The sequence below is a fragment of the Cinclus cinclus genome, chromosome 29, assembly GCF_963662255.1.
Source record: "Cinclus cinclus chromosome 29, bCinCin1.1, whole genome shotgun sequence".
NCBI classification, from domain to species: Eukaryota; Metazoa; Chordata; class Aves; order Passeriformes; family Cinclidae; genus Cinclus; species Cinclus cinclus.
The window spans coordinates 3439683-3463010 of NC_085074.1; the positions used below are offsets into that span (position 1 = coordinate 3439683).

Genomic DNA, 23328 nt, shown 5'->3' on the forward strand with positions numbered 1-23328 from the left:
TCACAGAATCCTAAAGAGCCCCGTGGGGTTAGGTGACGTGTGATCCTAAGACAATCTCAAAGCTTCCTGGGAAGTTGCCGTTTTCCTCTGGCGAGGGAAGACGGCAAGATCCAGGGAAAGCCTTGGCAAAGATCCCCTGGGAGAAGCTCAGCCCGGCCTGCAGAGAGCACGGGAGAAGGGGAAAAGCTGGAGGGGAGGTGCTCCAGGAGCTGCTGCCTCGGCTCATGAGAAGTGAGCGAGGGCAATCTCACAAAACCCTTCCCCAGCACCCCCAGTTCGAGTGAAGGGACGCTCAGAGCGACAGAATGCTCAGCTCCCACTCCAAAATCCCAGACAACAAACACCCAGGGGGTGTCCCCTGGGAACCCCCAGCATCCCTGTCCAGAACACCCTGCCAAAATTCCTGCCAGATCCGCTCGGTTCTGCCTTCCAAGCCCTCCCTGCTTCCCAGTCCGGGGGGCTGCACTGAGTCACATCTCCCAAAACCAGCAGTGCCACACCCATCTTATCCCAAACTCTTATCAGCAAGCCCCTGCTCCAGCTGCTGGGAAAGGCTGAGCTGCCCACGGCTCCTCTGGAATAGCCAAGGGTGGGTGATGCCCAAAGTCACACACGGTGGGTAGAGGACCCTGCTGGGGTACAGGGAGGTGACTCTGGGGGGATCACCCTGTCCCCCACCCCCCAAACTGCCCAGCAAGGGCTGATTCCAGAGCTGGGAACAGGGAATGTGCCGTGGGCTGGGCAGCCTGTGATGGTGGGGTAATGGGGGAGCTGCAGTCTCCAGGGTATAAATCACCCCCTTTTCCTTTAAAATTCAGGCCCTGCAGCTTTCCCAAGGATCATCAGACAGCAGAGATAATTCCTCCGCTCTGAATCAGAAGGATTCCCAAGGGAATTCTGCTGCACAAACTGGCTGCTCCAAGAGGAAGAGCCACAGCAAGGGGCAGCACTTCCCCCACCTTGTCCCTGTTTTCCTTTGGGACTCCGCTGGGATAAAGCTGAATTCCTGAAGGAAAAGGTGCTGTGACTGGTGTTAAACAACCCTGGAGTCCTTCACAGCTACCCCTGGCTGTCACCTTGGAAAAGGGGGATGGATCCCCAGAAATCTGCCTTTCCAGGGAATTGGTTGCTAAAGCAAGCAGCTGCAGGTAGGCAAGAGGTGGAAGAAAACAACAGGAAAAAACTTGGAAGAAAACAGGTGTGAAAAGGAAAACCAACCCAACCGTATCCTGAAGGGAAGAACCTGCTTTGGAAAGCTCAGGCTAATTCCAAATTGTGCCAAAGCCAACGACCCAAGTTGCCTGGTTTGACTGATTTTTGTTTTTTAATCCAACCCTTCCCCAGCAGAGGTTTGTCCTCTAGGGGAGGGGCAGCTGGACAGCACAATATTCCCGGGATGTGCTAGCAGTTGGATTGGTTTCTAAATTAAAAAAAAAAAAAAAAAAAAGACATTTTTATATATATTGAACATAAAAAATAAAATTACAAAATGGTCGCTTTCTTACAGAACGGATGTGGACTGGATTTATGGACGTGCCTCCAGCTGAAGTTGAAATTTCTCCCCCTGCCCCCACCCCCACCCCGATAATAATAATAATAATAATAATAATAATTAATAATAATAATAATAATAAATAAATAAAATTCATTAAGTTTTGGATCCTCTGGCGGCGCAGCTTTGGGCATTACTGGGATTTCTTCCCCGTGCCGTTCTTGTCCGCAGAGTTCGAGGTTACCAAGTTCACGGGGCCGTCCGAGTGCAGCGAATCCTTGCGCGGGGGCATCCGCTCGTTGATGCGGTCCAGCCCCCGCGCCTCCTCGAAACTGCGGATCTTGTGCTGCGGGGAGAAGCCACGGATGGCTGCGGAGGGAAAAAAAAAGGGAGCACACAGGGAGGAAGCGTCAGGAAAAAAAAAAAAAAAAAAAAAAAAAAATAATCTTGGATTTATCCCGGAGGATCCCTCCAGCACACGTCAGACATCAACGGGGAACAAGAGGCGGGGACGGGAAGCACCCGGCTGGATTTTGGGGCGGGGTTTTTTCGGGGAAGTTTTTGGGAGCAGCTGGTGGTGATGTTTAAGGTTTGTTTTGATCCTTAAAATTAAGATTAGGAGGTTGTTTTGGGGGTTTTTTTTAGAGAGGTTTAGGATTTGCTCTGCTCCCTAAAATTAAGAGGTTTCGGTTCATTTTAGGGAGGTTTAGGATTTGCTCTGCTCCCCAAAGTGAGGATTAGGAGGTTTTGATTCTCTTTTATAGAGGTTTAGGATTTGCTCTGCTCCCTAAAATGAGGATTTAGGAGGTTTTGATTCTCTTTTAGGGAGGTTTAGGATTTGTGCTGCTCCCTAAAATTAGGATTAGGAGGTTGTTTCGGCTTTTGTAGAGAGGTTTAGGATTTGCTCCACTCCCCAAAATTAGGATTAGGAGGTTTTGGTTCATCTTAGGGAGGGGTTTAGGATTTGCTCTGCTCCCAAAAGTGAGGATTAGGAAGTTTTGGTTCATTTTAGAGAGGTTTAGGATTTGTGCTGCTCTCCAAAATTAACATTAGGTGGTTTTGGTTCATTTTAGGGAGGTTTAGGATTTGCTCTGCTCCCCAAAATGAGGATTAGGAGGTTTTAATTCTCTTTTAGGGGAAGTTTAGGATTTGCACTCCTCCCCAAAATTAGGATTAAGAGGTTTCAATTCTTTTTTAGGGACATTCAGGATTTGCTCTGCTCCCCAAAATTAACATTAGGAGGTTTTGATTCTCTTTTAGAGAGGTTTAGGATTTGCTCAGGTCTCTAAAATTAGGATTTTTTTTTTTTTTTTTAAGAGAGGTTTAGGATTTGATCTGCTCCCCAAAATTAGCATTAGGAATTTTTGGTTTTATTTTTTTAGAGAGCTTTAGGATTTGCACTGCTCCCTAAGAGTTTTGTGTTGGGAGATTAAAACCATCCAGTTCCAACCCCTGCCATGGGCAGGGTTCCACTATCTCAGGTTCAACCCCCTCCAACCTTGGACACTTCCAGGGAAGAGGCAGTCACAGCTTTTCTGGGAATTCCATCCCGCCACCCTTACAGGGAAGAATTTCCTCCCAATATCCCAAACCTTCCCCTCTTTTAATACAACAGGAGAAACTTGATAAACCAGACAAGTGCTTGCCGTCCCCAGAGAGTGAAATCTCAGGAAAATTTCAAAGCTGAAAAACACGACACTAAAAAACAACAATTAAAAAGAAAATAAAAATAAAATTAAAAAAAAAAAGGCAAAACCCAGAACGACAGAACAAAGACACCACCACAAGGCTCTGAACTCCAACACAAACCACACACTGCAACACCAGGAGAGGGAACAGCTAGTCCTTGGATCACAAAGGCAAAATTCTTGCATGACCAGGAGACACACGGGCAGACTTGGGAGGGATGAATCCCACTGAGGAATTTCATGTCCCTGAGGGGACAAGCACGTCACCCTCGCCCTGATGACACGGACCAAATGTGAAACTCCTTTGTGCTATGGAGAATTTAAGGAAAAGGAGGCTGTGCCAAATCTTTTACAAGGACTTGGCTGGCTTACAAACAACTTCCCTTGGTAAGCAAAGCCTCTGTAGAGCTGCGTGGCCCCACTCGGTATTGAGGAAAAATCCTCATGGATCTGTTACTCCTACACTCTACAGGCAGAGAAATGCCTCTCCACCTTGGCCTACCTGTAGGGAAGTCAGGGATTACAGCAGCACCACAAAATCCTTCTTTTCTAAGGGTTTTGATGGTGCTGACAGATTGCAGAACCTCAACCTCAAGGTCTTGAGCCACCGGAGCAGGAACCGCTCCGGCAACTCCAAATAAAAGATGTTCCACAAAGGAATAAACTGTTCAAACTGAAACAGCCTTGAACCAAGACCCTGGGTGTATTTTTTTTTTTCTCCTTCCCAGCAGGGCCTTGTCCTCCCCCACTTCTGGTGATGCAAGAGTAAAAAGCTTCCGTTAAGGGCTGGTAAAGCTCTTTAAAATGAGCGCACGCACACACGGAGATGATTTGAGTCTCTCGCCGGGTTCTAGCCATACCTTCCCGTGCCTCTACTGCTTCTACTGTGGCTGCAATACAGAAGAACAGTGGCATGCAAAAATGAAGACAGGGAGAAAAAAAAAACAAAACAGAACAAAAAAAAACAAGAAAAAAAAAAAAAAAACAAAAACAGAGTGACGGTGAGTGATCCGACATCATGGCTGCGACGCAGAGCCCGCGGTCCCCCAGCCCCGGTGTGCCAAACGAGTGGTGAGAGGGGAGAAAGAGGTGACAGGAGGTGGAGAGGAAGGGGGGAAGGGGACTCCCAAGGGCTCAGGGGGAGTCTCCTTTCCTCTGGATTGATCTGATGGAAGAACAGAGGAGCAGAGAGTGAGGGCTTCCTGCTGTGTGCACTGCACAGGGACAGCCTCGGGCTCTGCCCCCAGATGGGTGGCTCCACGCCATCTTCAGATGGTGAATTATGTGGAATTCACCCTCCACCAGCACAGCTGTGTGAGGGAAGGGTTCCCTCACATTCCCACATTCCAGAGGATGTTTTGGAGCAGTGGGAAGGAAAGAGAGGGGCAGCCTGTTTTCCAGGGAAGGACAAGCAGCAGGTACTGGGCTGTTCTGCTCCCGGTGCCTTGAGTTGTAAAATCAGGCTCCAAATCCAGTTTGGCTTCAGCTCCACCTCCTGAAAGTGTTACCAAGCAACAAGGCACCACAGAGCTGAGCAATGCCCCATTCCTAAATCTGCTGCAGCAACGTCCAAGGTTTGGTAGGCCCTGCCTCAACATCTGGGAGGAGGCCCTTCCCTTGAGCAGATTCCCTGGATTTGAGCCTCGAAACAGCAGGAATTTTTTCTTTGGACACAATACAGAGGCCACGTGGTCCTCGGGAGGCCACGGAGGAAGGATGGAGCTGTGGCTGCACAGCTCTGCCCCAGATTCTGTGACTTAATTCAGCTGATTTTGCCAAGCCCTGCTGTGAAAGGCTGGGGAGAGGTTCAGGAGGGCAGGGGCCGCCTCACTGCAGCCCTGTTTCCCTTCTTTTTTAGGGTGCACAGGTACCCCAAAAGGGGGGCAGCCCCCTCTCCTCCTCCCCCAGCAGATGGGGCTCCCATAAATTTACCAGGATATGCAAAATGGGGAAGGGTGGGAGGATAGGGAAAGGGGGGTGGGAGAGGGTCAGGACAGGGAAAAGAGGGTGGAGAAGGGGGAAGGACAGGGAAAGGAGGGGAAGGAGGGCAGGAGAAGCCGGGAGGTGCCGAGGGGAGCAGGGGGAGCCTGCAGGCGGCGGGCAGGGCAGGTAAGGCAGCAGCAAAGGCCCAGCTTGTTTGTTCTGTCCTAGGGAGAGGCTTATTTTGGGGAAATGGAGATCCCTGGTACCCCTCAGAGAACCCCCTGAGAGGGGAAGGTGATGGAGAACATCACAGCATGACCCTGTGCTGTCGGGATACAGGGACAGAGCTGCTGCAACAGCCGCCTTCCCACTCAGGCTCTGTTCCCAGAACTGGGACGATGGGGCTGTGATGGTTTCTATAAAAAGAAGGGAAAAAATATCCATCCTCTTCTGTGGGCAGAGAAATCCATGAGCTGGGGAGTGATGCTGCATCCTCCCTGGGAGCAGACAGGGATATTTCCACGTTTGTGACTCGTGAACTATTTAATCCAGGCAAACCCCAGCCCCAGCTCAGGGAGAGCTGCAGGAAATCCCTGGTGCCCATGGGAAGGGGGAAGCTGGGGAGATGCCAGGCTTCAAAGGCTGATGGCAGGGAAGGATTAAAACCCTGGATTATAAAATTCCCTCTGGGATAGTTCATTCCCTGAACACCAGCCCTGTGAGAGGGAAGGATTGGATCCTTCCAGAGCTCCCAGAGCTTCTAAGGGAAGCAGCAAATTTGGGAATAAACCTCCACAACTACCTCAAAACCTGAAAGACTTTTCTGAACCATCCAGACCTGGAGGAACCTCGTTCCTTCGGCTGAACCTTCCTCTTGTTTGGGATTCGTGACTTGACAGGGGCAGATTGGGAGGGGTTTGGTTGAACGAAGAACAAACAAGCAGCTGTGTCACTGTCACATTCACACAGAGGCTGTGTCACTGTCACATTCACACAGAGGCTGTCACACAGCAGCAGCACAGCGAGGTGAGGCAGAGGATGTGCACCATGCAGCGTTAGAAGGGAAATAAAGGATAAAAGAACTCGTTGCAGAAACAAACAATTAAGCACTAAACATGCTTTAAGGCAGGGTGCTGCGGGTTTTCTTCCTCGAGGGTACACGGGGACATCTTGGCATCTCTCCACATCCCCACCTACACTTCTGCTTCCTCCTGCTTGGGAATCCTTCCTCCCCAAGGGCCTGAACCCTGGCTGGGGGTCCCCTGGCACCCTCCAGGCTGCCTGTGGGAGCTGCTCCAGGGGTGTTTGGGGCAGGGGCAGCGCAGGGGCTCAGGGATACTCACCGGTCTGCAGGGTCTGCCTCCCCCCCGAGAGCACTCCCAGGGGCAGGGTACCTGTGGGGGTCAGGCCTTTGAGGGTCAGCACGCTCTCGCTCTCCTCCCTGCAGGGAACAGCAGCACCAGTTACACACTGAGCAGTGCAGTGCTTCTATTGGTCCTGGTGGATGTTGTGGGAGTCATGGAACATGGGAATCATGGAGCCATGGGGTCATTAAGGCTGGAAAGGTCTTCTAAGGTCACCAAGTCCAACCGTCAGCCCAGCACCACCACCCTGTTCAACACTACCCAGGTCCCCAAGTGCCACATCCACACATCTGTGAAAGCCCTCAGGGATGGGGACTCCACCTGGGCAGCTCATTCCAATATTTGGTAACTCTTTCCATGCCAAACTTTTCCCTAATATCCAACCTGAACCTCCCCTGGTGCAGCTTGAGGCCGTTTCCTCCCATCTGTCACTTGCTATTTGGGAGAAAACACCAACCCCTACTTGGCTACAACTTTCTTTCAGGCAAATGTGTGCTGAAACAGCCAGGAAAAACCACCTGTCTTATGAAGTTTTTCCCTTCTTTTTTTCCTAACCCGTGTTCCCCCATCACCCAGTCTCCAAATTAAAGACCAGAAATTAAATCCAGTCTCCAAATTAAGACCAGTTCCTGAATTAAGCCCAGTCCCCAAATTAAATTCAGTCCCCAAATTAAGCCCAAATTAAACTCAGTCCCCAATTTAAGTCCAGTCCCCAAATTTAGCCCAGCCCCCGAATTAAACCCAGTCCTCAAATTTAGTCCAGTTCCCAAATTAAACCCAGTCCCCAGATTAAACTCAGTCCCTGAATTAAACCCAGTCCACAAATTAAACTCAGTCCCCAAATGAAGCCCAGTCCCGAAATTTAGTCCAGTCCCCAAATTAAATCCAGTCCCCAAATTAAGCCCAAATTAAACTCAGTGCCCAAATTAAGCCCAGTCCCAGCCCATCCTCACCGAAGAACTGAGAACACCCGTGCCATCTTCCCAATGGCTCTGATCTTATTCCTGATGATCTCCTTCCGCACCGTTGTCCCACCTTAGGGAGAGAAAAGAGCAAAGAGCAGCACGTTGGAGGTTTTTCCTGCTCTCCAGGGAACGCCAGCATGAAGCACCTGCCTGACTCCAGGAAAAGAAAATCATGGTTTTTACAGATTCACAGCTACACCGGAGAGAGAACGGTGCTGGAAGGATGGCATCAGGATGGCATCAGGATGGCACCAGGATGGTGGTGAGGAGGGCAACACCAACGAGATGACACACGGAACTCGAGAGGGCTAAAGAGAGTAGAACCAGCACAGGACACGGATTCGGGGAGGTCTTGCTGGCAGCTCACCAGGTGGGCTCACACTGCACAGGATGTGACACAAATGACTCAGCCATGAGGACACGGTTTGCAAGGCAGAGCACGGAGGGATCTGATGGCTGATGGGCACCCAAGGGGCACACAGGCATCAGCTTTGGCAACCAAGGAGCACAGCCAAGGGCTGGCCCGAGCCTGGCAGCTCTGCTCTGACCCCACACGGACACAACGGGACGGGGGGAACTCCCCTTCCGCTCTACGGACCCAAAGGGAGAAAGAAACAAAATAAAAAACACGGAGGGAGCTGAAACCAAATGGAAAATTCAAGTCAAAAGAGGGAACAAATCCATCTCCTCTCAGCTGAGATTCCTCACATGGCCCAGTACACATCAGGACAGGGAAGCCAAACCCAGGGCTAACATGCACCATGGCTCAGCCATGCACTACGTGGCTGCATTCAGAATCAGGTAGAAACGTGACCCCCGTTTCTCAGAGTTCCTGGAGGAACGCAGAAGGGTTAAAAAACACATGGAGCTTATGTTAAAACTGAAAGGGGATGAAGAGACTGCCCCACTAGTCAGCTCTGGAAATCCGCTTCAAGGATCTGGTGGCACAGGCAGTGATAATTAAGCTCGTAGCAAATTCTAGCTGGGTACCTTTCGGATAGCTTGAAATGTAGTGATCTTCAGGGAGAGGAGACACCAAGAAACAAGTAGATGAAGACAGAGATAGAAGAAACAAATTTAATTTTCATGGGAGGGAGGAAAGAAAAAAAACCAAACAAAAAAAACAAAAACCAAAACGGAAATGCAATGGGAGAAGCGGGTTAGAGTCTCCACCTGGGGCCGAAGCAGCTCAGGCCCCACTTCTTGCTGCCCCCCTCAGCTTCCACAGATCACCACCTCGCTCCTGAGTCCCCCCAAAATCCAAACTGCTCATCAGCTCAGCCACTGATTTGTCCCCTTCATTCATGGCTTAAACCATGCATTTTTGGGGAAGGCGGTGACATGAGAAGCCACTTTACAGAGGAGTTCACTGCAACAGATGAGAAGATTGGGTGGATATTTTGGTGCAGAAAATTTTGAATTGGGGGGAAAAAATAACCAGCAGCCTGTGTAAGGAACAGGAAACCATTCCCAGAGTAGCTGGCAAGAAGTGTCTGTCACAGTGAATGTCATTTAATTTCTCTGTGACTGAACAGCAAAGGAGAAAAGAAAAAATAACGTTCGCTACCCAAAACTGCAAAGGTTGGGCAAAAAGGAACTGGAGAGCCTGGCTGGGCATCCAGCTATAAATCAAGTGCTGCTCAGGCATCCAAGAGCTTCCCCAGCCTTTCCCCCTGCTGTTCTCAGGTGCCAGCAGGGATATTTTACCTTCCAACGTTTCGTCGCCATCCGAGATCAGCTCGTCGTCGGAGCAGATGTTGAGGATGTTCACGAGCATCTCGGTGACTGCAAGAGGCACAGACAGCGAGGTCAGAGAGACCAGGGACACTCAGAAAGGATTTGGAGGATGAGGGAAGGATTTCAAGGTCGTCTGTCCCCTGCAAGTGGGAGCCTAAAGACACTTTTAGGCACAGCCTGCTGGTACCCGCGGCGGCGCCGGAGCAGACGACACACGTTGCATCTTCTGCCAAGGAGGTGGATGCAGGCCAGGCACATCACAGAGGAACCAGACGCGGGGAAGGAGGTGCCAACATTCTTGAAGAACAGCCTGAGCTCCCACAAGGTCCCCCCTCCTCGTCCCCACCCACGCCACAGCCACCTGGCTCTGAGAAGGGCCAAATTTGGGGAGGGGGGGGATTTGACCTTTGGTGCCTCAAAGTCAAAAAAACCCTTTGGGAATTATGGGGGTGAAGCAGCACTCGGAAGGTACGAGACTGGGGTGGATTTTAAGCTCATCAGGAGAGGTAAAAATCCTTTTGGTGAAAAGCTGAGGCAAAGTCTTGGTCATATTTTAAGCTGCCTCGCCTTCTTCAGAACGAAATAAACCTTGGATTGAAGAGAATGCTTCTTCTTGGTGGGCCATGAGCCAACAGGAATTTAAAATTCCTCTGTTGCAAACATCTCCAAAATCTGAGGTGGGGCTACAGCACCCAAGATCAGCTCCACCAGCAATGCAGAAAGAGCAAGAAAGGAAGGTTTTACTGGTGAAAGCTTTTTCAGATGGGTATCAACAGCTGTTTTTACAAGAATTTAACCCAGTAATGCAGATCTCCTTGAGCATGAACTGCTCTCCTGTGCTACCTGGAGCTGCAACACTCTGCCAGCACTGTGGGACAAGTTTGTGACACTCAGGATATGAGGAGCAGTCCCTGGGAATTTGGAACAGAAACCCAAATCTCTCTTACCCTTTTCCCCTACAAAAGGCAAGGACCATGTGAAGACATCCATGAAGTTTGGAAGCCAGTAGGGGTGAGGGGAACAGTTGAACTGCCTGATGTTCATGACGTTGTTTTCGTATTTCAGTACAGCAGCTGGGAGAGAAAAGGGAAAGAGAAGAAATGTCCATGGCCACTTTCCACTTACAGAATCCAGGAATGGGTTGGATTTGAAGGGATCTTAAGGATCAGCCAGTGCCACCCCTGCCGTGGCCAGGGACACCTCCCACTGTCCCGGAGTGCTCCAAGATGGGCTTGGGCACTTCCAGGGATCCAGGAGCAGCCACAGCTGCTCTGGGAATTCCATCCCAGCCCCTCCTCACCCTCCCAGCCATGAATTCCTTCCCACTATCCCACCCATCCCTGCCCTCTGGCACTGGAAGCCATTCCCTGTGTCCTGTCCCTCCATCCTTTGACCCCAGTCCTTCTCCAGCTCTCCTGGAGCCCCTCTAGGCTCTGGCAGGGGCTCTGAGCTCTCCTTGGATCCTTCTCCTCTTTTACTCCCAGCTCTCCCAGCCTGGCTCCCTCTGGAAGTTTTACCAGTATTAAAAAACCTTCCTTTTATCAACACCAGGTTACACTCGTGTAGAATCAAGCTACCAACTCTCCAAAATGAGAAGATCTAAGCCATATTTTTTTTTGTTTACTCAGGTTGGCTCTCAGCTTAAACAGTGAAGCTCAGAGCCAAGATCCAAAGGGAGGGGTGAAAAACCCCACAGCTGGAGAAAATTTCCCCATGATCCCCATGGTTTAGGGGCAGAGGGAAGTGGAAAGCTTTGCTACACTATCAGCTTCTGTGGGATGGCAGCATCCATCAGAAGGGCTCCGTTCTCCCATGGCTGGGAATGAAAGCTTTATTCCAGGCCTTGTGACTCCACAGTTAATTACCACTAACACATTAAGTCAACCACTTCAGCTCAGCACACAAAGCTCTCTTTCATTCCAGGCTCAAGAATGTGACTGGAGGAGAGGGCTTTGTATCAAAAATAATGTATTTTTTGTATCAAAACCAGTGTGGTAGCAGCTGGAGCAGGGCAGGGATTGTCTCTTTGTGCTGGGCACTGGGGAGGTACCTCCAGGGCTGTGCCCAGTTCTGGTCCCCTCACTGAGACATGGAGAGGCTGGAGGGAATCCAGGGAAGGGAACAGAGCTGGGGAAGGGTCTGGAGCAGCAGGAGAGGCTGAGGGAGCTGGGAAGGGGCTGAGCCTGGAGAAAAGGGGGATCAGGAGGGACCTTGTGGCTCTGCACAACTCCCGGACAGGAGGGAACAGCCGGGGGGATTTGGGATCTGCTCCAGGGAACAGGGACAGGAGCAGAGGGAACGGCCTCAGGCTGGGCCAGGGGAGGTCAGGGTGGACAGCAGCAGGAATTTCTCCATGCAAAGGGAGCTCAGGGATTGGAACTGCCCAGGGGGGTTTGGAACCCCATCCCTGGAGGTCCAAGGAACTCCTGGATGTGGCACTCAGTGACAAGGTGGGGATCAGGCACAGCTTGGACTCAATGGCCTTGGAGCTCTTTTCCAACTTAAATTATCCTGGATTTTGGGAGTGCAGAGTGGGAGAGGGATTTCCTGACCCCTCCAAGGGCAGCAGAGGCCCAGCCTTACCCTTGTTGTTATAGACATCTAAGTAATTTGGTGCAGAGAAGATTGTGATTAACGAGGGAAAGCCCGTGGTCTGGCTCTTCCTGTACATTCGGTACCTGCAAACCACGGCACGAGTTAAACCTGGCCCAGCACAGTCCAAACCCTGCCCAGCCCAGCCCAAACCCTGCCCAGCCCTTGGGCTGCAGCACTTACCCAGCATCCTGGGCTTCGTGAGCTCGGATTACGGATAACAAACTATTGTTCTGCAAAAATTCACACACTGCAGGATAACTGGAAAACAAAAAGGGAGGAGAACTCAGCAGGGAGCAAAGGAGAGCACAGAGCTCGGGTGGTCTTGGTTTCAGGGAACAACCACTTGCAGAAAACCTCCAGTTTCTGTCCAGCACCCCAAAATATGTTTTATCATTCAAAAATTAATTGCAAATGGTGCTGTTTATAAGGGACTGTCAGCACAAATCCTTCTTTCTTAACAAGGAAAGATTATTTCCTGGAGATCCAGGTGCTGAAAGCCACTCACAGGGCCAGTCCAAAGAAGCATCTCTGCTGTTTGACACCCCAATTCTATCAAGTAACTTATCCAAAGACAGCTCAGTATTACAGGAGAAGAAAAAAACAAACAAGAATTTGTGCATTAGAGCCCTGTGAGGAGAATTTCACGTACACACAGAGTGGCCTGAACAGTGATTTTAGCGTGAGGGGAGAGAAATGCCCCCTAAAACACCCCTCACCTGTAGAAATAGGAGCAGCCTCGGACAGTGTTGTGGGCAAAGTGCTCCAGGGTTTTCTCGTTGCCGTAATCCTCCGAGGGATCCGACCACAGCAGGTCACACATCGGACCAAAGGCTGGAGGCTCCTTAAACCTGTCTAACTGGAGAGGGGACACAACATCAGGAGGAGCTGTGGCAGGATTCCAGCCCCAAATCCACCCATTGAGTGTACCCCACTGATGCCTGAAAAGGCTGAGCTGGGACAGAGACTAGGCAGAGCAAAAGGAATAAAATTGATATTTATTGAAAGGATTCACCTTGGGCAGTGCAAGAGCCTGGCTGGGGCTACACCCAAATCAAAACTAAGATGGATCCTGACTTCTACACTTTTATAAGTTTTGGTTCATCTAAATATTGGGGTCAATTACCCAACCACAGCCCCAGGCTATGAAGTCTCAGCCCCCTGCCCTGCCCTCTTTCCCTCACTGTTATTTCTGCTTTTTGGGTACCGGCTGCCCTTGATTCTCCAGCTGGGAAGGAATTGTTCTGTCAGAGAACTGGGGGTGAAGGGAGAAGTTCATGGAGCTGACTTACTTTCCTAATGTCATCTAGACATGTGATTTCTGGAGACAGGCCCCCGTGGACACACAGGAATTGCTGGTTGAGGAGGGCAGCAAGAGGAAGACAGTCAAAGGTATCCATGCACGCGTCGTACACTCGCTCCGAGTACTTGATTCGACCTGGGAGGGAGGAATTCAATCAAACTCTGATGGGATAAAGGGCTGATCAATAAATTCAAGGAACCCAGTTCATAAAGGAAATATGGAAGCTTAAAACCAAAATGGCCCACAAATCAAGCTTTGCATCAGGGTGGTGGTGAAAATGCTGACTCGGAATCAAACTTTGCACCTGTATATCCGTGAAAATTCTGATTTAGAATCAAAGCTTGCACCTGTGCATTTGTGAAAATACTGATTTGGAACCAAACTCTGCACTTGTGTATTTGTGCAAATACTGACTTGGAAAATAATTGTTGGATGTGTAAAAGAAAAGGTTTTTTTTAATCCGGAATTGGACAATATTCATCTCCCTTCAAGTGGTTTTTTAAATCACCTGCACTGAGATCAGCACAAAAGAGATGAGGCATTTCCACATAACGAAAACTGGGATCATGGAATAAATTTGGGATGCTGATAAAGCCACCCCGTCACTTCCCCACAGCCCTGCTGCACCTCTAGACTCATCTTGACTGTTGAATTTGGCACAGCAGCATCCCACAGCCATGGAGGGCAGGAATTACCTTTCCAGCTGGACACAGGTCCTGCAAGGTAGGATTTGAATCCACAAAAATGGAATTTCCTACTGGATCTTTCAGGGATGGCAATCCCAGTGATGCCTCACCCGAGGAAGAGGATGGTCCCATACATTCATCTTGGCCTTTCTAAAGCAGTTTGGCTCTTAAACCAAGCCTCAAATATGCTCAGAAATATTTTTTTTTTTTCAGAGATACTAACAGGGGTTCTCAGGGAAGGGGAAAAGCAGCACCTCCTGTTTTCCAAAGGGAAAATCCCAACCCCCATCACCTGGTTCAGACCGGGCCCAGCTCACCAGGAGCTCACCTGTGTGCAGGTGATGGACACAGCACCCAGCACAGAGCTGGGAGGTGTTTTCCAGGTCATTCCTGAGCAAACAGAACAGGAACTCATCCCCTTTGAGACTTCCTCCATCCAACACCACCCAGAGCTGATGGGGTAAAGACTGGATTTGTGCCTTGCCCAGAATTATCTCTTGAGGCTGGGTCCTTGAGCAAGAATTCCCTAAAGGAGCTTTGCACTGAGCTCTCTACCTCTTTTATTGTCACCCATCATTCCCTGACCTTTCCTCATCACTGCTTTAAAAATATCCAAACACTGTGCACAAACCCATCTTCTAACTGGAAAAAAAAAAATCTGAAAGGTAAATGATCCTCCCCAGTGCAAACAGGGAGGAGCAAATCCTTCCCCTATTCCCAACTGCAGTCACTGATCCCAGCTGCACAATCTGGAGCTGGAAGTCTTTTGGCACTGATTACATGTTGCTGGGCCTGGAAGTCAGGGAGGGGAGGATGTGTGTGCCTGGCTCATCAGGGGAGAAGTGTTCCCATTTCTTCCATCCACACTCAAGTCTTTTAAAAGCAAAAGGCCACATTTGGGGCTTAGCAGAATTTAAAGATTTAGGTTTTGGGTTATTTTTTATAGCAGGGGTTGAAAGAGAAGAGCAGGAGAACAAGACAACAGGTTTTTACAGCTCTGATGGCACAAAAATTGAAGCCCACGCCTTCTCACAACACCTTTTTTAAAAAATATATTTTAAAATGTATTATTTAAATGCATTCAAATCCTTCTCCCACTGATGATACTTACATTCCTGCTTGAAGGTGAAGTATTCTGTGAGGTGCCTGCACTCGTGGTTCCCTCGAAGGAGGAACAACGTTTTGGGATGATTTATCTTTAAACTCCATAAATACAGCACGCACTGCAAGAGAGGCAAGCAGGGGATGTCAGAAAATCCTTTCCCAGGCACTCATCAGCCTGAGACTGCACTAAGAGGTTCTGGGAAGACACCCAAAGTGGAACCCAGCTCCATAATGGGCAGTGGATCTTCTCCTGGCCAAGTGGGGAAAAGCCACCAGGATTTCTCTATATTAGGGCTGACTTGGAGAAGTGACAAATGAGGTCAGAGCCAACAGAAAGCAGCTCAGGGCTGGGTGGGAGCAGCTCTGCTTCCAGCACAAACCAAAGGAAAAAAAAACCTTTTGCAGAGCAGCAAAGCAGAACCAGCTGTTGGCTCCAGATGTTCCACGGGGATGGAGAGCAGAGAGAAGAGCAGGCAGACATTTGTCCACAAAACACCCGGAAAATTCAACTTCACCTTCCTCGCTGATTTCCCCCCTGCCTGTTTTTTCTGCTTGCACTAAAGTCATGTGAAGTTCAAGCTCAAAACAGGAAAAGCTGTGCCCAAAAAACAAGCTTAGCTTAGCAAAGCTCTCTGGCTTTGAAAAGGGCTTTCCACATCCCCTCAGCGTGCAGCAACACCTGCAAAGCCCGTGCCTTTGATGAGGCACAGACCAAAGCCAGCCTGGAATGGGGGTTTTAACAAAAATATTTCATGCTGGCTTCCCCAAAAAAAGCCTGATGGAAGGGCTGGGAGGCAGGGAGGGCTCAGTCACCCTCTGTATCAGGCTCTTATCTCCCATAGGGAAATGTTATCACATTTCCCTCCTTGCTGTGGAGTGCTGGAAGGACAATCCATAACGACAGCAAGCTCCAGGATCTGGATTCAAGTCTCTAATAGGAGCTTACCCTGGAGACTGACAGGCTGCAGGACATGCCTGGGGAACAGGAACCACCACCAAGTCTGTTTTACACCCTCCAACATTCCCAATCTGGGGCTCACATCCCCAGGAACCAGCTGGAAACAACCTCCAGAACCCAAATGAGCCAGGTCCCAGTGGGTTCCCAGCACAGCCAGCTTAGATCTGGTGGTGTTTAAGCACTGAACCTGCAAGGTGAGCTCTACATGAATCATCTCAGCTGATCCCAAAAACCCTGAGGAGCTGTAAAGCACTGCCTGTGTCTCACTTGGAATTCAATCCCACATTAACAACTTGATTAATTGGGAATTCCAAAAGAGAACAGGGCCAAGGCCAGTAGCAGAATGATGTTTTATTGCATCTGTTACCAGGAGGAATGCTCCCAACAAAACCATTTATAATTATTCTGGGATTTAAAGCTTTAACCTCCCTGTGTTTGCAAGCGAAATGTCACTTTTCTGGGCTGGCAGAACTTGGAAGTTGCTATAAATGAACCAAATGACTTGGAGGAAGCAGCAGCCCTGGCATCAAAGCAAGGCAGAGATACAGCATCAACAGGGGAGGGTTTGGGATGTATGGAAGGTTAGCAGCTTGCAGAAGAGAGGTTTTAAACCACATCTGAAGGGGTTTAAAGTGAAACGGGGTTGAATTTGGTACCACAATTCTTCCTGGACATGCCAGGGATGTGGAGAGTGACCATTCCCTGGGGCTGGAGGCCACTTCCCAAGGATGTGGGGACTGCCAGGTACCAGGACATGGAGTAGAGGTCACTGAAGAACCCTTGAGGGCTCCAGAGGGGCTGGAATGAGAAATGAGGAATGAGGGTTTCTACACTCACATGCCTTGGATGTTTCCTGGTGTTTTGCACAGATCCCTTTCCCAGTGCTGTACCCAGGGATTGATTACTGCCTGTTTGCAATAGCCAAGGAGCAAATCCAGGCAGTCAAAGCTTTTTGGGCTTAAATAATGTTAAATAATCTCCTTCTCTCCTTATTCTGCCTCTCGGTGTGAAGGCTGAAGCCACGGGTTTGATCCACTTGGAAAGAGAAAGCTCAGCAGGACACAGGGAGGGAATTCCAAGAGGAATTGGGACTTGCCACCCCAAAAATGAAAGAGGGGGTTGGTGCCAAATCTGCCCTCACCATGACCTCCCTCACCATTCCCAAAACCTGGCATTTGTAAGGAATGCCACACATGGAGCCTGCCAGAGTGGGAACAGAAACAAAACTCCCAAACCCAGCCCGCAAATCCACCTTCACTCCCACTTTACATGGCTGACTGGATCTACTTAATATTACTCTGGATCTCTTTAATATTACTCTGGATCTCTATAATATTATTCTGGATAAAAAGTGCATTAAATCAAGCTTAACACGTAATTCCATACTTAGACAGTAATCAAGTGTCCTGTCATAACTAGATTGGAAAAACTGGCCTGGGAAAGGTGCATCCATTATCACACCACTTTTCCTGATAAATTTCCTCTTTCCATGGATTCTGTTCCTGGTCATAACAATTGTTTTACTTTCTAATTTAACAAAATCATTCTATTCATTATTTTCCAGCTTCATGGACCAGGATGTTCCTTCCCTACCACAACCACAGACCTCTCTTGTGCCATTGTGGGATTTGGGACTATAAGCTTCATGAAAGGAGCATTTTTTCCCACTGGGAATCCTTCAGCGTGGCCCTGCCTCATCAGCATCTCCCAATGGAGGAGTTCATCCTGAATTAAGTGCTGCCTGTCACCCTGGAGCTGGGATCTGTGACCAGTCAGCCTCGCTGTCACAGCGGGTGTGGGACAGCAAACCCTTCCCAAAGTCCCTTCCAGCAGCATTCCAGCTTTCACACGGTTCTTCCCCTCCCCTCTCCCCTCACAATTCTTCTCTTTAAAAAAAAAAAGCAAGAACAACACACAAAACCATCGACCAATCCACTCTCCTCGGCCTCATTATACTGGGAATTCATGTTTTTAAATGAGAATTTCCCTAAGCCAGAGGCCCAGCAAGAATTTGTTGAATGATTTGTTGCTGACATCCAGCTGAGCTGATGAACTGAGAGGCTTCAAGGGGGGGTTGGAGGGGTTTGAAAGTTTTTTCACAGCCCCAGATTCCTCCTTTTACCTGGACAACCAAACACCTGGAGCCACAGGGAACACCTGGAAGGGATATCTGGCCCTTACACCTCCTTGGCCCCTAGTCTGGCATCATTTCCTGCCTGCCTGCAGCAGGATGCAATTAAACCATCCCCTCCTATTTCATTCCATTAAAAGGTCACGGTTCTGGAATTGTGGAATATCCTGAGCTGGAAGGAATCCACAGGGATATTCCAAGGCCTGGCTCTGCTCAGGACACCCCCAGCTGCTCAGGGCAGGCTCTGATCATCTCCCCATGGATGCCCAACTTTGTGTGGTGACACACGAAGCTGCTGCTGCTGCTGCTCCTCACCTTCCCAGGGTCACATCACAGGGAAAACCTGGGTGTTTTTCCATTTGGGATACTCCAAACCTGCTGTTGTTTTACTAAAGAAAGCAGATTTTGTGCATCCAGGTGGAAATCTCTTCCAGCACAGCACAGTAGGTGGGAGAGGCAACTGGGGATGAAAACTTTGGGGTTCTGCCTTATCCTGATGTTTGGAGCAGCCCCTGACTGTGCCCATCAAAGCCCACCCTGAGCTGTGGGATCAAAGGGATTCTCCAGAAGGAATCTGTAGAATTCCTGCTGCAGCACAGGGGGAAAGGGAAGGAGGAGAGGAAAAAGCAGCAGGAAATAAAAGATAAAACATCTTTTTTTTTTGGTCCTACCATCTCAGTTCTCCAAGGAGAGACACCATCTGGGAATTCTTCCATATTATCACAGGCAGAGAGGGTAAGGGGGAATGGATTTGAACCAAAAAGGGAATTTGGGAAGAATTTCTTCCCTGTGAGGGTGGGGAGGCCCTGGCAGAGGTTGCCCAGAGAAGATGGGAAAGATTTCCTCATCCCTGGAAGTGTCCAAGGCCAGGCTAGACAGGGCTTGGAGCAACCTGGGATAGTAGAAAGTGTCCCTGCCCAGGGCAGGGGGTGGAATAGGATGGGATTAAAGGTTCTTTCCAACCCACACCATTCCATGATTCTGTGATGATCCCAGCATGGAGTGACCAGGAAACAGATCCCCAGCACTTCTGGAGATCTGAGAGTAAAATCTCCATGTCAGACCAATCCTGGGCTAAGAGCAGAGTGGGAGCAACACTTTCCCACCCTGGTCCTACACAATCCACACACACACACACACACAGGGTCATCACAAAAAAAAAATTCTTTTCTCTCAGAAGAAGCTGCTGTTCTGGAATATAATCCCTCTTCCAAGTGAACCCATTCCCATTGCAAACCCAGCAATCCAGAAGAGCAGTGGGATGTGTCCTTGCCCTTCCTCCCTGGGGGTCTCCTCCTGCCAGAACCACCCCAAATCCCACCAGCCCCAGCCCCACCTCTGCCTCATCCGTCCCAGCTCCCCTGGAAGCTGCTCCTCCTCACACCTTGGCTCCCTGTCAGGATTCCAGAGCTTGGGGCTGGAAGAGAGCCAGGGGCTGCTGGAGCTCAAGATGTCAGCCCTGCTCTCCCTAAATCCTCTGCAGAATCCTTCAAAGAACCCCTTGCACTCATCCCTGACAGTTCCTCCCCAAAAATTTTCACTGGGGAAGATTCCTCTGCAGAGCCAGATGCTCAGTTGCTCCTGCAGCCTCTTTTTTTTTTTTCCAAAAGAAATCACTCCCTGTGTTATTCCAGCTGATTTCTGCCACACTTCAGGCCCCTGTTTCCCCAAAAGCCCTTTCTTACATTGCTTCTAACTGGGCTAAGTGCTCCACTTCCACTTGGCCCTGCCTCTGTGAATCCAGATGGCTGCAATCCCTTGGGATTTGTGGCATTTGCTAAGAGCTGTCCCTTCCTGTCCCATCCCAGCTCTCCATTGAGCCAGCAGCAGCCACAGGGAATCCACTGAATCCTTTATCCTCCAGACCAAGAACTCCCAACTTCTTGCCCATGGAATCCCAGAGAGCTGCACAGCCCTGTCACAGCCCAGGTGAATCCTGCTCCTTTCTCCTGATCCCATTCCAGGGTTTTCAGAGGGAAGCAGTGACTCAGGCACGTGGCCCTTTCTCCTCCTGTTCAATCCTGAATCCTGCAGCTATTCCAACATTTGCTTCCCACTGCCTGGTGGGATCCTGTTGCCTGTCCCTCTTCTGTCCCTGAGTGACAGCTCCAAGTGACATTAAAACCACTCCAGAAGACTGAGGTTAGCCATTAACCCCATCACTGCCACTTCACTGCCACTGTGTGAGGATCCAAAGATTGGGACATCATTTTCCTGCCCAAAAATCACACAGTGAGTTAGCAGCACTGCTTTCATCCCATGCAGAACTCCACTGGAGGGTAAATCCAGCATGAGAAATCTGAGTTTGGTGTTTGGACTCATTCTGAGCTGGATTTGAACTCATTCTGAGCTGTATTTTATTGAGCTGCATTTGAACTGATTCTGACTTGAATTTTACTGATTTTTAGCTGTATTTTACTGATTCTGAGCTGTACCTAATAGATTGTGAGTTGCATTTTAACTATTCTGAGAGGTATTAAACTGATTTGGGGCTGTATTTAACTGGTTCTGAGCTGTATTTTACTGAGCTGCATTTGAACTGTTTCTGAGTTGAATTTTACTGATTCTGAGCTGCATTTTACTAATCCTGAGCTGTCTTTTACTGATTCTGAGCTGTGTTTTTCTGATTCTGAGCTGCATTTGAAATCCTCCTGAGTTGTATTTAATTGATTCTGAGCTGGATTTTAGCTGAGGTTCAACACTTTGGGTTCCTTTATCCCCAGCACCCCCAAGCTCCACTTCCTTGGTCACCTCTATACTGAAGTAGCCTCTGTCCACGTAGTCCCCCAGGAAGAGGTAGCGGGTGTTATTGGGTGATCCTCCCACTTCAAACAGCTTCATCAGGTCAAAGAACTGCCCATGGATGTCACCACACACTGGGGGAGGAAGAAGAGCACAAAAGAGGGACAGAATTACCACGCTAAGAAAAGCAAGGTCACAACAGCAGCGAGGAGCAGAGCGCGGCCACGCTCTGAGTGAGCAGAGGCAAGAGAGGAGAGAATCAAAATCCTCTCTTCTGAGAGCTCAGCAGAGTTAAAAAATCCTTGTGGGTAGAAGGAAAACAAAAAAAAAAACAAAAAAAAAACCAAAACAAAACAAAAAAAACCCTGCTGGGGTTATCCTGGTTGCTATTCAGGACTCCAGCCCTGAGCTCTGACCTGTGATTGGAGCCTCCACCTCGATCATGGTCTTCTCGTGCCTCAGGATGGCGGCGCCGTCGTTGATGATTTTCAGCGCCGCGTCCTCCTCCAGCCTCCCTTCCTTCACCAAGTGGCTCTTGAGGACGTCGAGCCTCGGCTTCCCATCCTCAAACACCTCCTTCAGAGTGAGCCGCTGCGTGGGAGGGAATGGGACAGCTGGAAAGGCAAGGGAAGGGAAGGGGAGTCAGCAACGCGGCGCTTTTCGGGGAGAGGGAATGACAGGATTTGCTTCCGAGCCTTGAGCTGACACCCAGAAAAGGAATTTCCACTGAAATGATGCTCTCAAATATCCCGAGCTGCTGGATTCACCTCTCAGCTTGCTTAAAATCCCACTTGGTGCAGCCTAAATGTCACCTGTACCTGTGCCAGAGCTGCTTCCCAATCCCAAGGGGACGGTTGGTGTTCGAACCTAGAACAGATTCCATGGAGATATCAGCAAAACCAGGAAAAGCAGAAGCCAGCGAGCCAGGTAGGAGGATCAACATGTAAAAGAGGCTGGAGCAGCAGGAGAGGATGAGGGAACTGGGAAAGGGGCTCAGCCTGGAGAAAAGGAGGCTCAGGAGGGACCTTGTGGCTCTGCACAACTCCCTGACAGGAGGGGACAGCCGGGGGGGATTTGGGACCTGCTCCAGGAAACAGGGACAGGAGCAGAGGGAATGGCCTCAGGCTGGGCCAGGGGAGGACAGGTTGGACACCAGCAGGAATTTCTTCCTGGAAAAGGCTGTTAAATATAGGAAGGGATTGCCCAGTGAGGTTTGGAATCCCCATCCCTGGGGGTGTCCAAGGGAACACCTGGACGTGGCACTCAGCGCTCTGGGCTGGTGACAAGGTGGGGATGGGGCACAGCTTGGACCTGGTGATTCTGGAGCTCTATTCCAACCTGAACCACCCTGTGATAGCCAAAATATGTTGAATTTTCCAGGATAGAGCTGGTCAAATAATAGTGAGAACAGTGGTGCCACTGCTTCCTTTTAAATGCAAATCCAGCAGCAATTTACCCTGAAAATCCCAAAAGGAAACCAGAGATTCTTTCCAGCTGAACATCAATTTTCAAATCACAGGAACTGCAGGAGTGGCTCTAATGAAAGGGGAGCTGGTGCCTGCAACGAGGTGGCCCCACTTTCATGGATCCCTTTGGAAGTTGTGCTCTGGTGTCCCACGTGCCTGGAACGCTCCAGAGCCTTCCCTGCCAATTAAAGAGGGTTAAACCAGACCTGCTAAAACCAACACGGGCTGGAGCAGGGTTTTTACTGCATCCACAGCCCAGCTCTGCTCCAAAATGAAAAAAAAAAAGCCCCCTCTGGAGGTGGATGAAACAATCATTGTGCAGGATTTTTCCCCTCTGGATCACTGTAAGGTTGGCAGTGAGGCAGGAAATGAGGGAAGATGTGGGGCTGACACAAAGAGAATCAGCTGGGATGAGGGAGAGCAAAAAGGATCTGGGTAGAAATGTGGGTCCAGGACTTGGAACAAGGGATTTTCTTGGAGGGCAAACGATTTACAAGGAAGAGAACAGAGAAATAGAAACTGTTCATCTCCATATTGCCCATCAATCCAGGCCCTCCAGCATGGCCAACACCTCTGGAACCAGCCTAAGGAAGTGAAAAGCCCCAGAAGTGGGGTTGGAGAGCTCAGCAAAGATGGGATGTGGGCCCAGGACAGCACTGCCCATCCAGAGATCCATGGGAAGCTCCTGGCTTTGCCTTTTCCTGGTAGCCCCAGAGAGCAAAGTTATGCAAGATCAAATCTGAGGCTTCAGCCAAGAACTTTTATGTAAGTTCCCTCCTTGGCTTTGCACAGCTCCACTCCCACAAGGAGCTGGGCACGACCAGGAACTGGCTCCTCCTTGGCTTTGCCAGGGCTTCAGTCACCCCATTTGAATTAAAGATCGATTTTATCCTTATCCATGCTCCATTCTTTTGGGACAGGAGGAAGAGGATGCTCCTGCAGCCAGGCTGGGCTCTGCAATAGCAGGAACAGCCCTCAGAACAAACTGACCTAGAATTTTGTGCCTCCAGGGCACTGAGAAGGGTGGAGAGACTCACCCAGCTCCTGCTCCTATCTGAAAAATGAGGAGGTAACTCCTTATCTCACAAAAAAAAAAAAAAAAGAAAAAAAAAAAAAGAAAATCAGACTTGTGGAGTGCCTTGGGATGGAAGAACCTTCCACTAGCCCGGGTTGCTTC

At 49.6% G+C, this 23328-nt stretch overlaps 1 protein-coding gene across 4 annotated transcripts; it reads right to left on the reverse strand.

The window, feature by feature from the left end:
- Positions 1-860: 860 nt before the first annotated feature.
- On the reverse strand, positions 861-21468 carry PPP3CC (protein phosphatase 3 catalytic subunit gamma). Of its 4 annotated transcripts, none has more exons than XM_062510787.1 (13): positions 21102-21468; positions 20695-20819; positions 14862-14973; positions 13054-13199; positions 12481-12620; positions 11945-12022; positions 11753-11847; positions 10117-10242; positions 9140-9217; positions 7421-7502; positions 6447-6544; positions 4041-4070; positions 861-1861 (listed from the first exon to the last, which is right to left on the reverse strand). In XM_062510787.1, exons 1-13 carry the CDS (start codon positions 21127-21129, stop codon positions 1686-1688), a joined length of 1314 nt encoding a protein of 437 aa, XP_062366771.1. In that variant the 5' UTR covers positions 21130-21468; the 3' UTR covers positions 861-1685. The 4 variants fall into 4 exon arrangements, with proteins under 4 accessions (XP_062366771.1, XP_062366770.1, XP_062366768.1 ...); XM_062510786.1 differs by having other exon boundaries at positions 3999-4070; XM_062510784.1 differs by lacking the exon at positions 4041-4070 and having other exon boundaries at positions 21102-21294.
- Between the last annotated feature and the right edge of the window lie 1860 nt (positions 21469-23328).

What these genes read in the sequence shown, in the direction of transcription:
- PPP3CC (XM_062510785.1), bottom strand. Translation starts at nt 21,129, where the DNA reads ATGATCGAGGTGGAGGCTCCAATCACAG. An exon ending in CTTCACCTTCAAGCAGGAAT is followed by an intron (nt 13,200 to 14,861) that starts GTAAGTATCATC and finishes CCTCCCTCCCAG; the next exon opens with GTCGAATCAAGTACTCGGAG. An exon ending in CACGAAGCCCAGGATGCTGG is followed by an intron (nt 11,848 to 11,944) that starts GTAAGTGCTGCA and finishes CGTGGTTTGCAG; the next exon opens with GTACCGAATGTACAGGAAGA.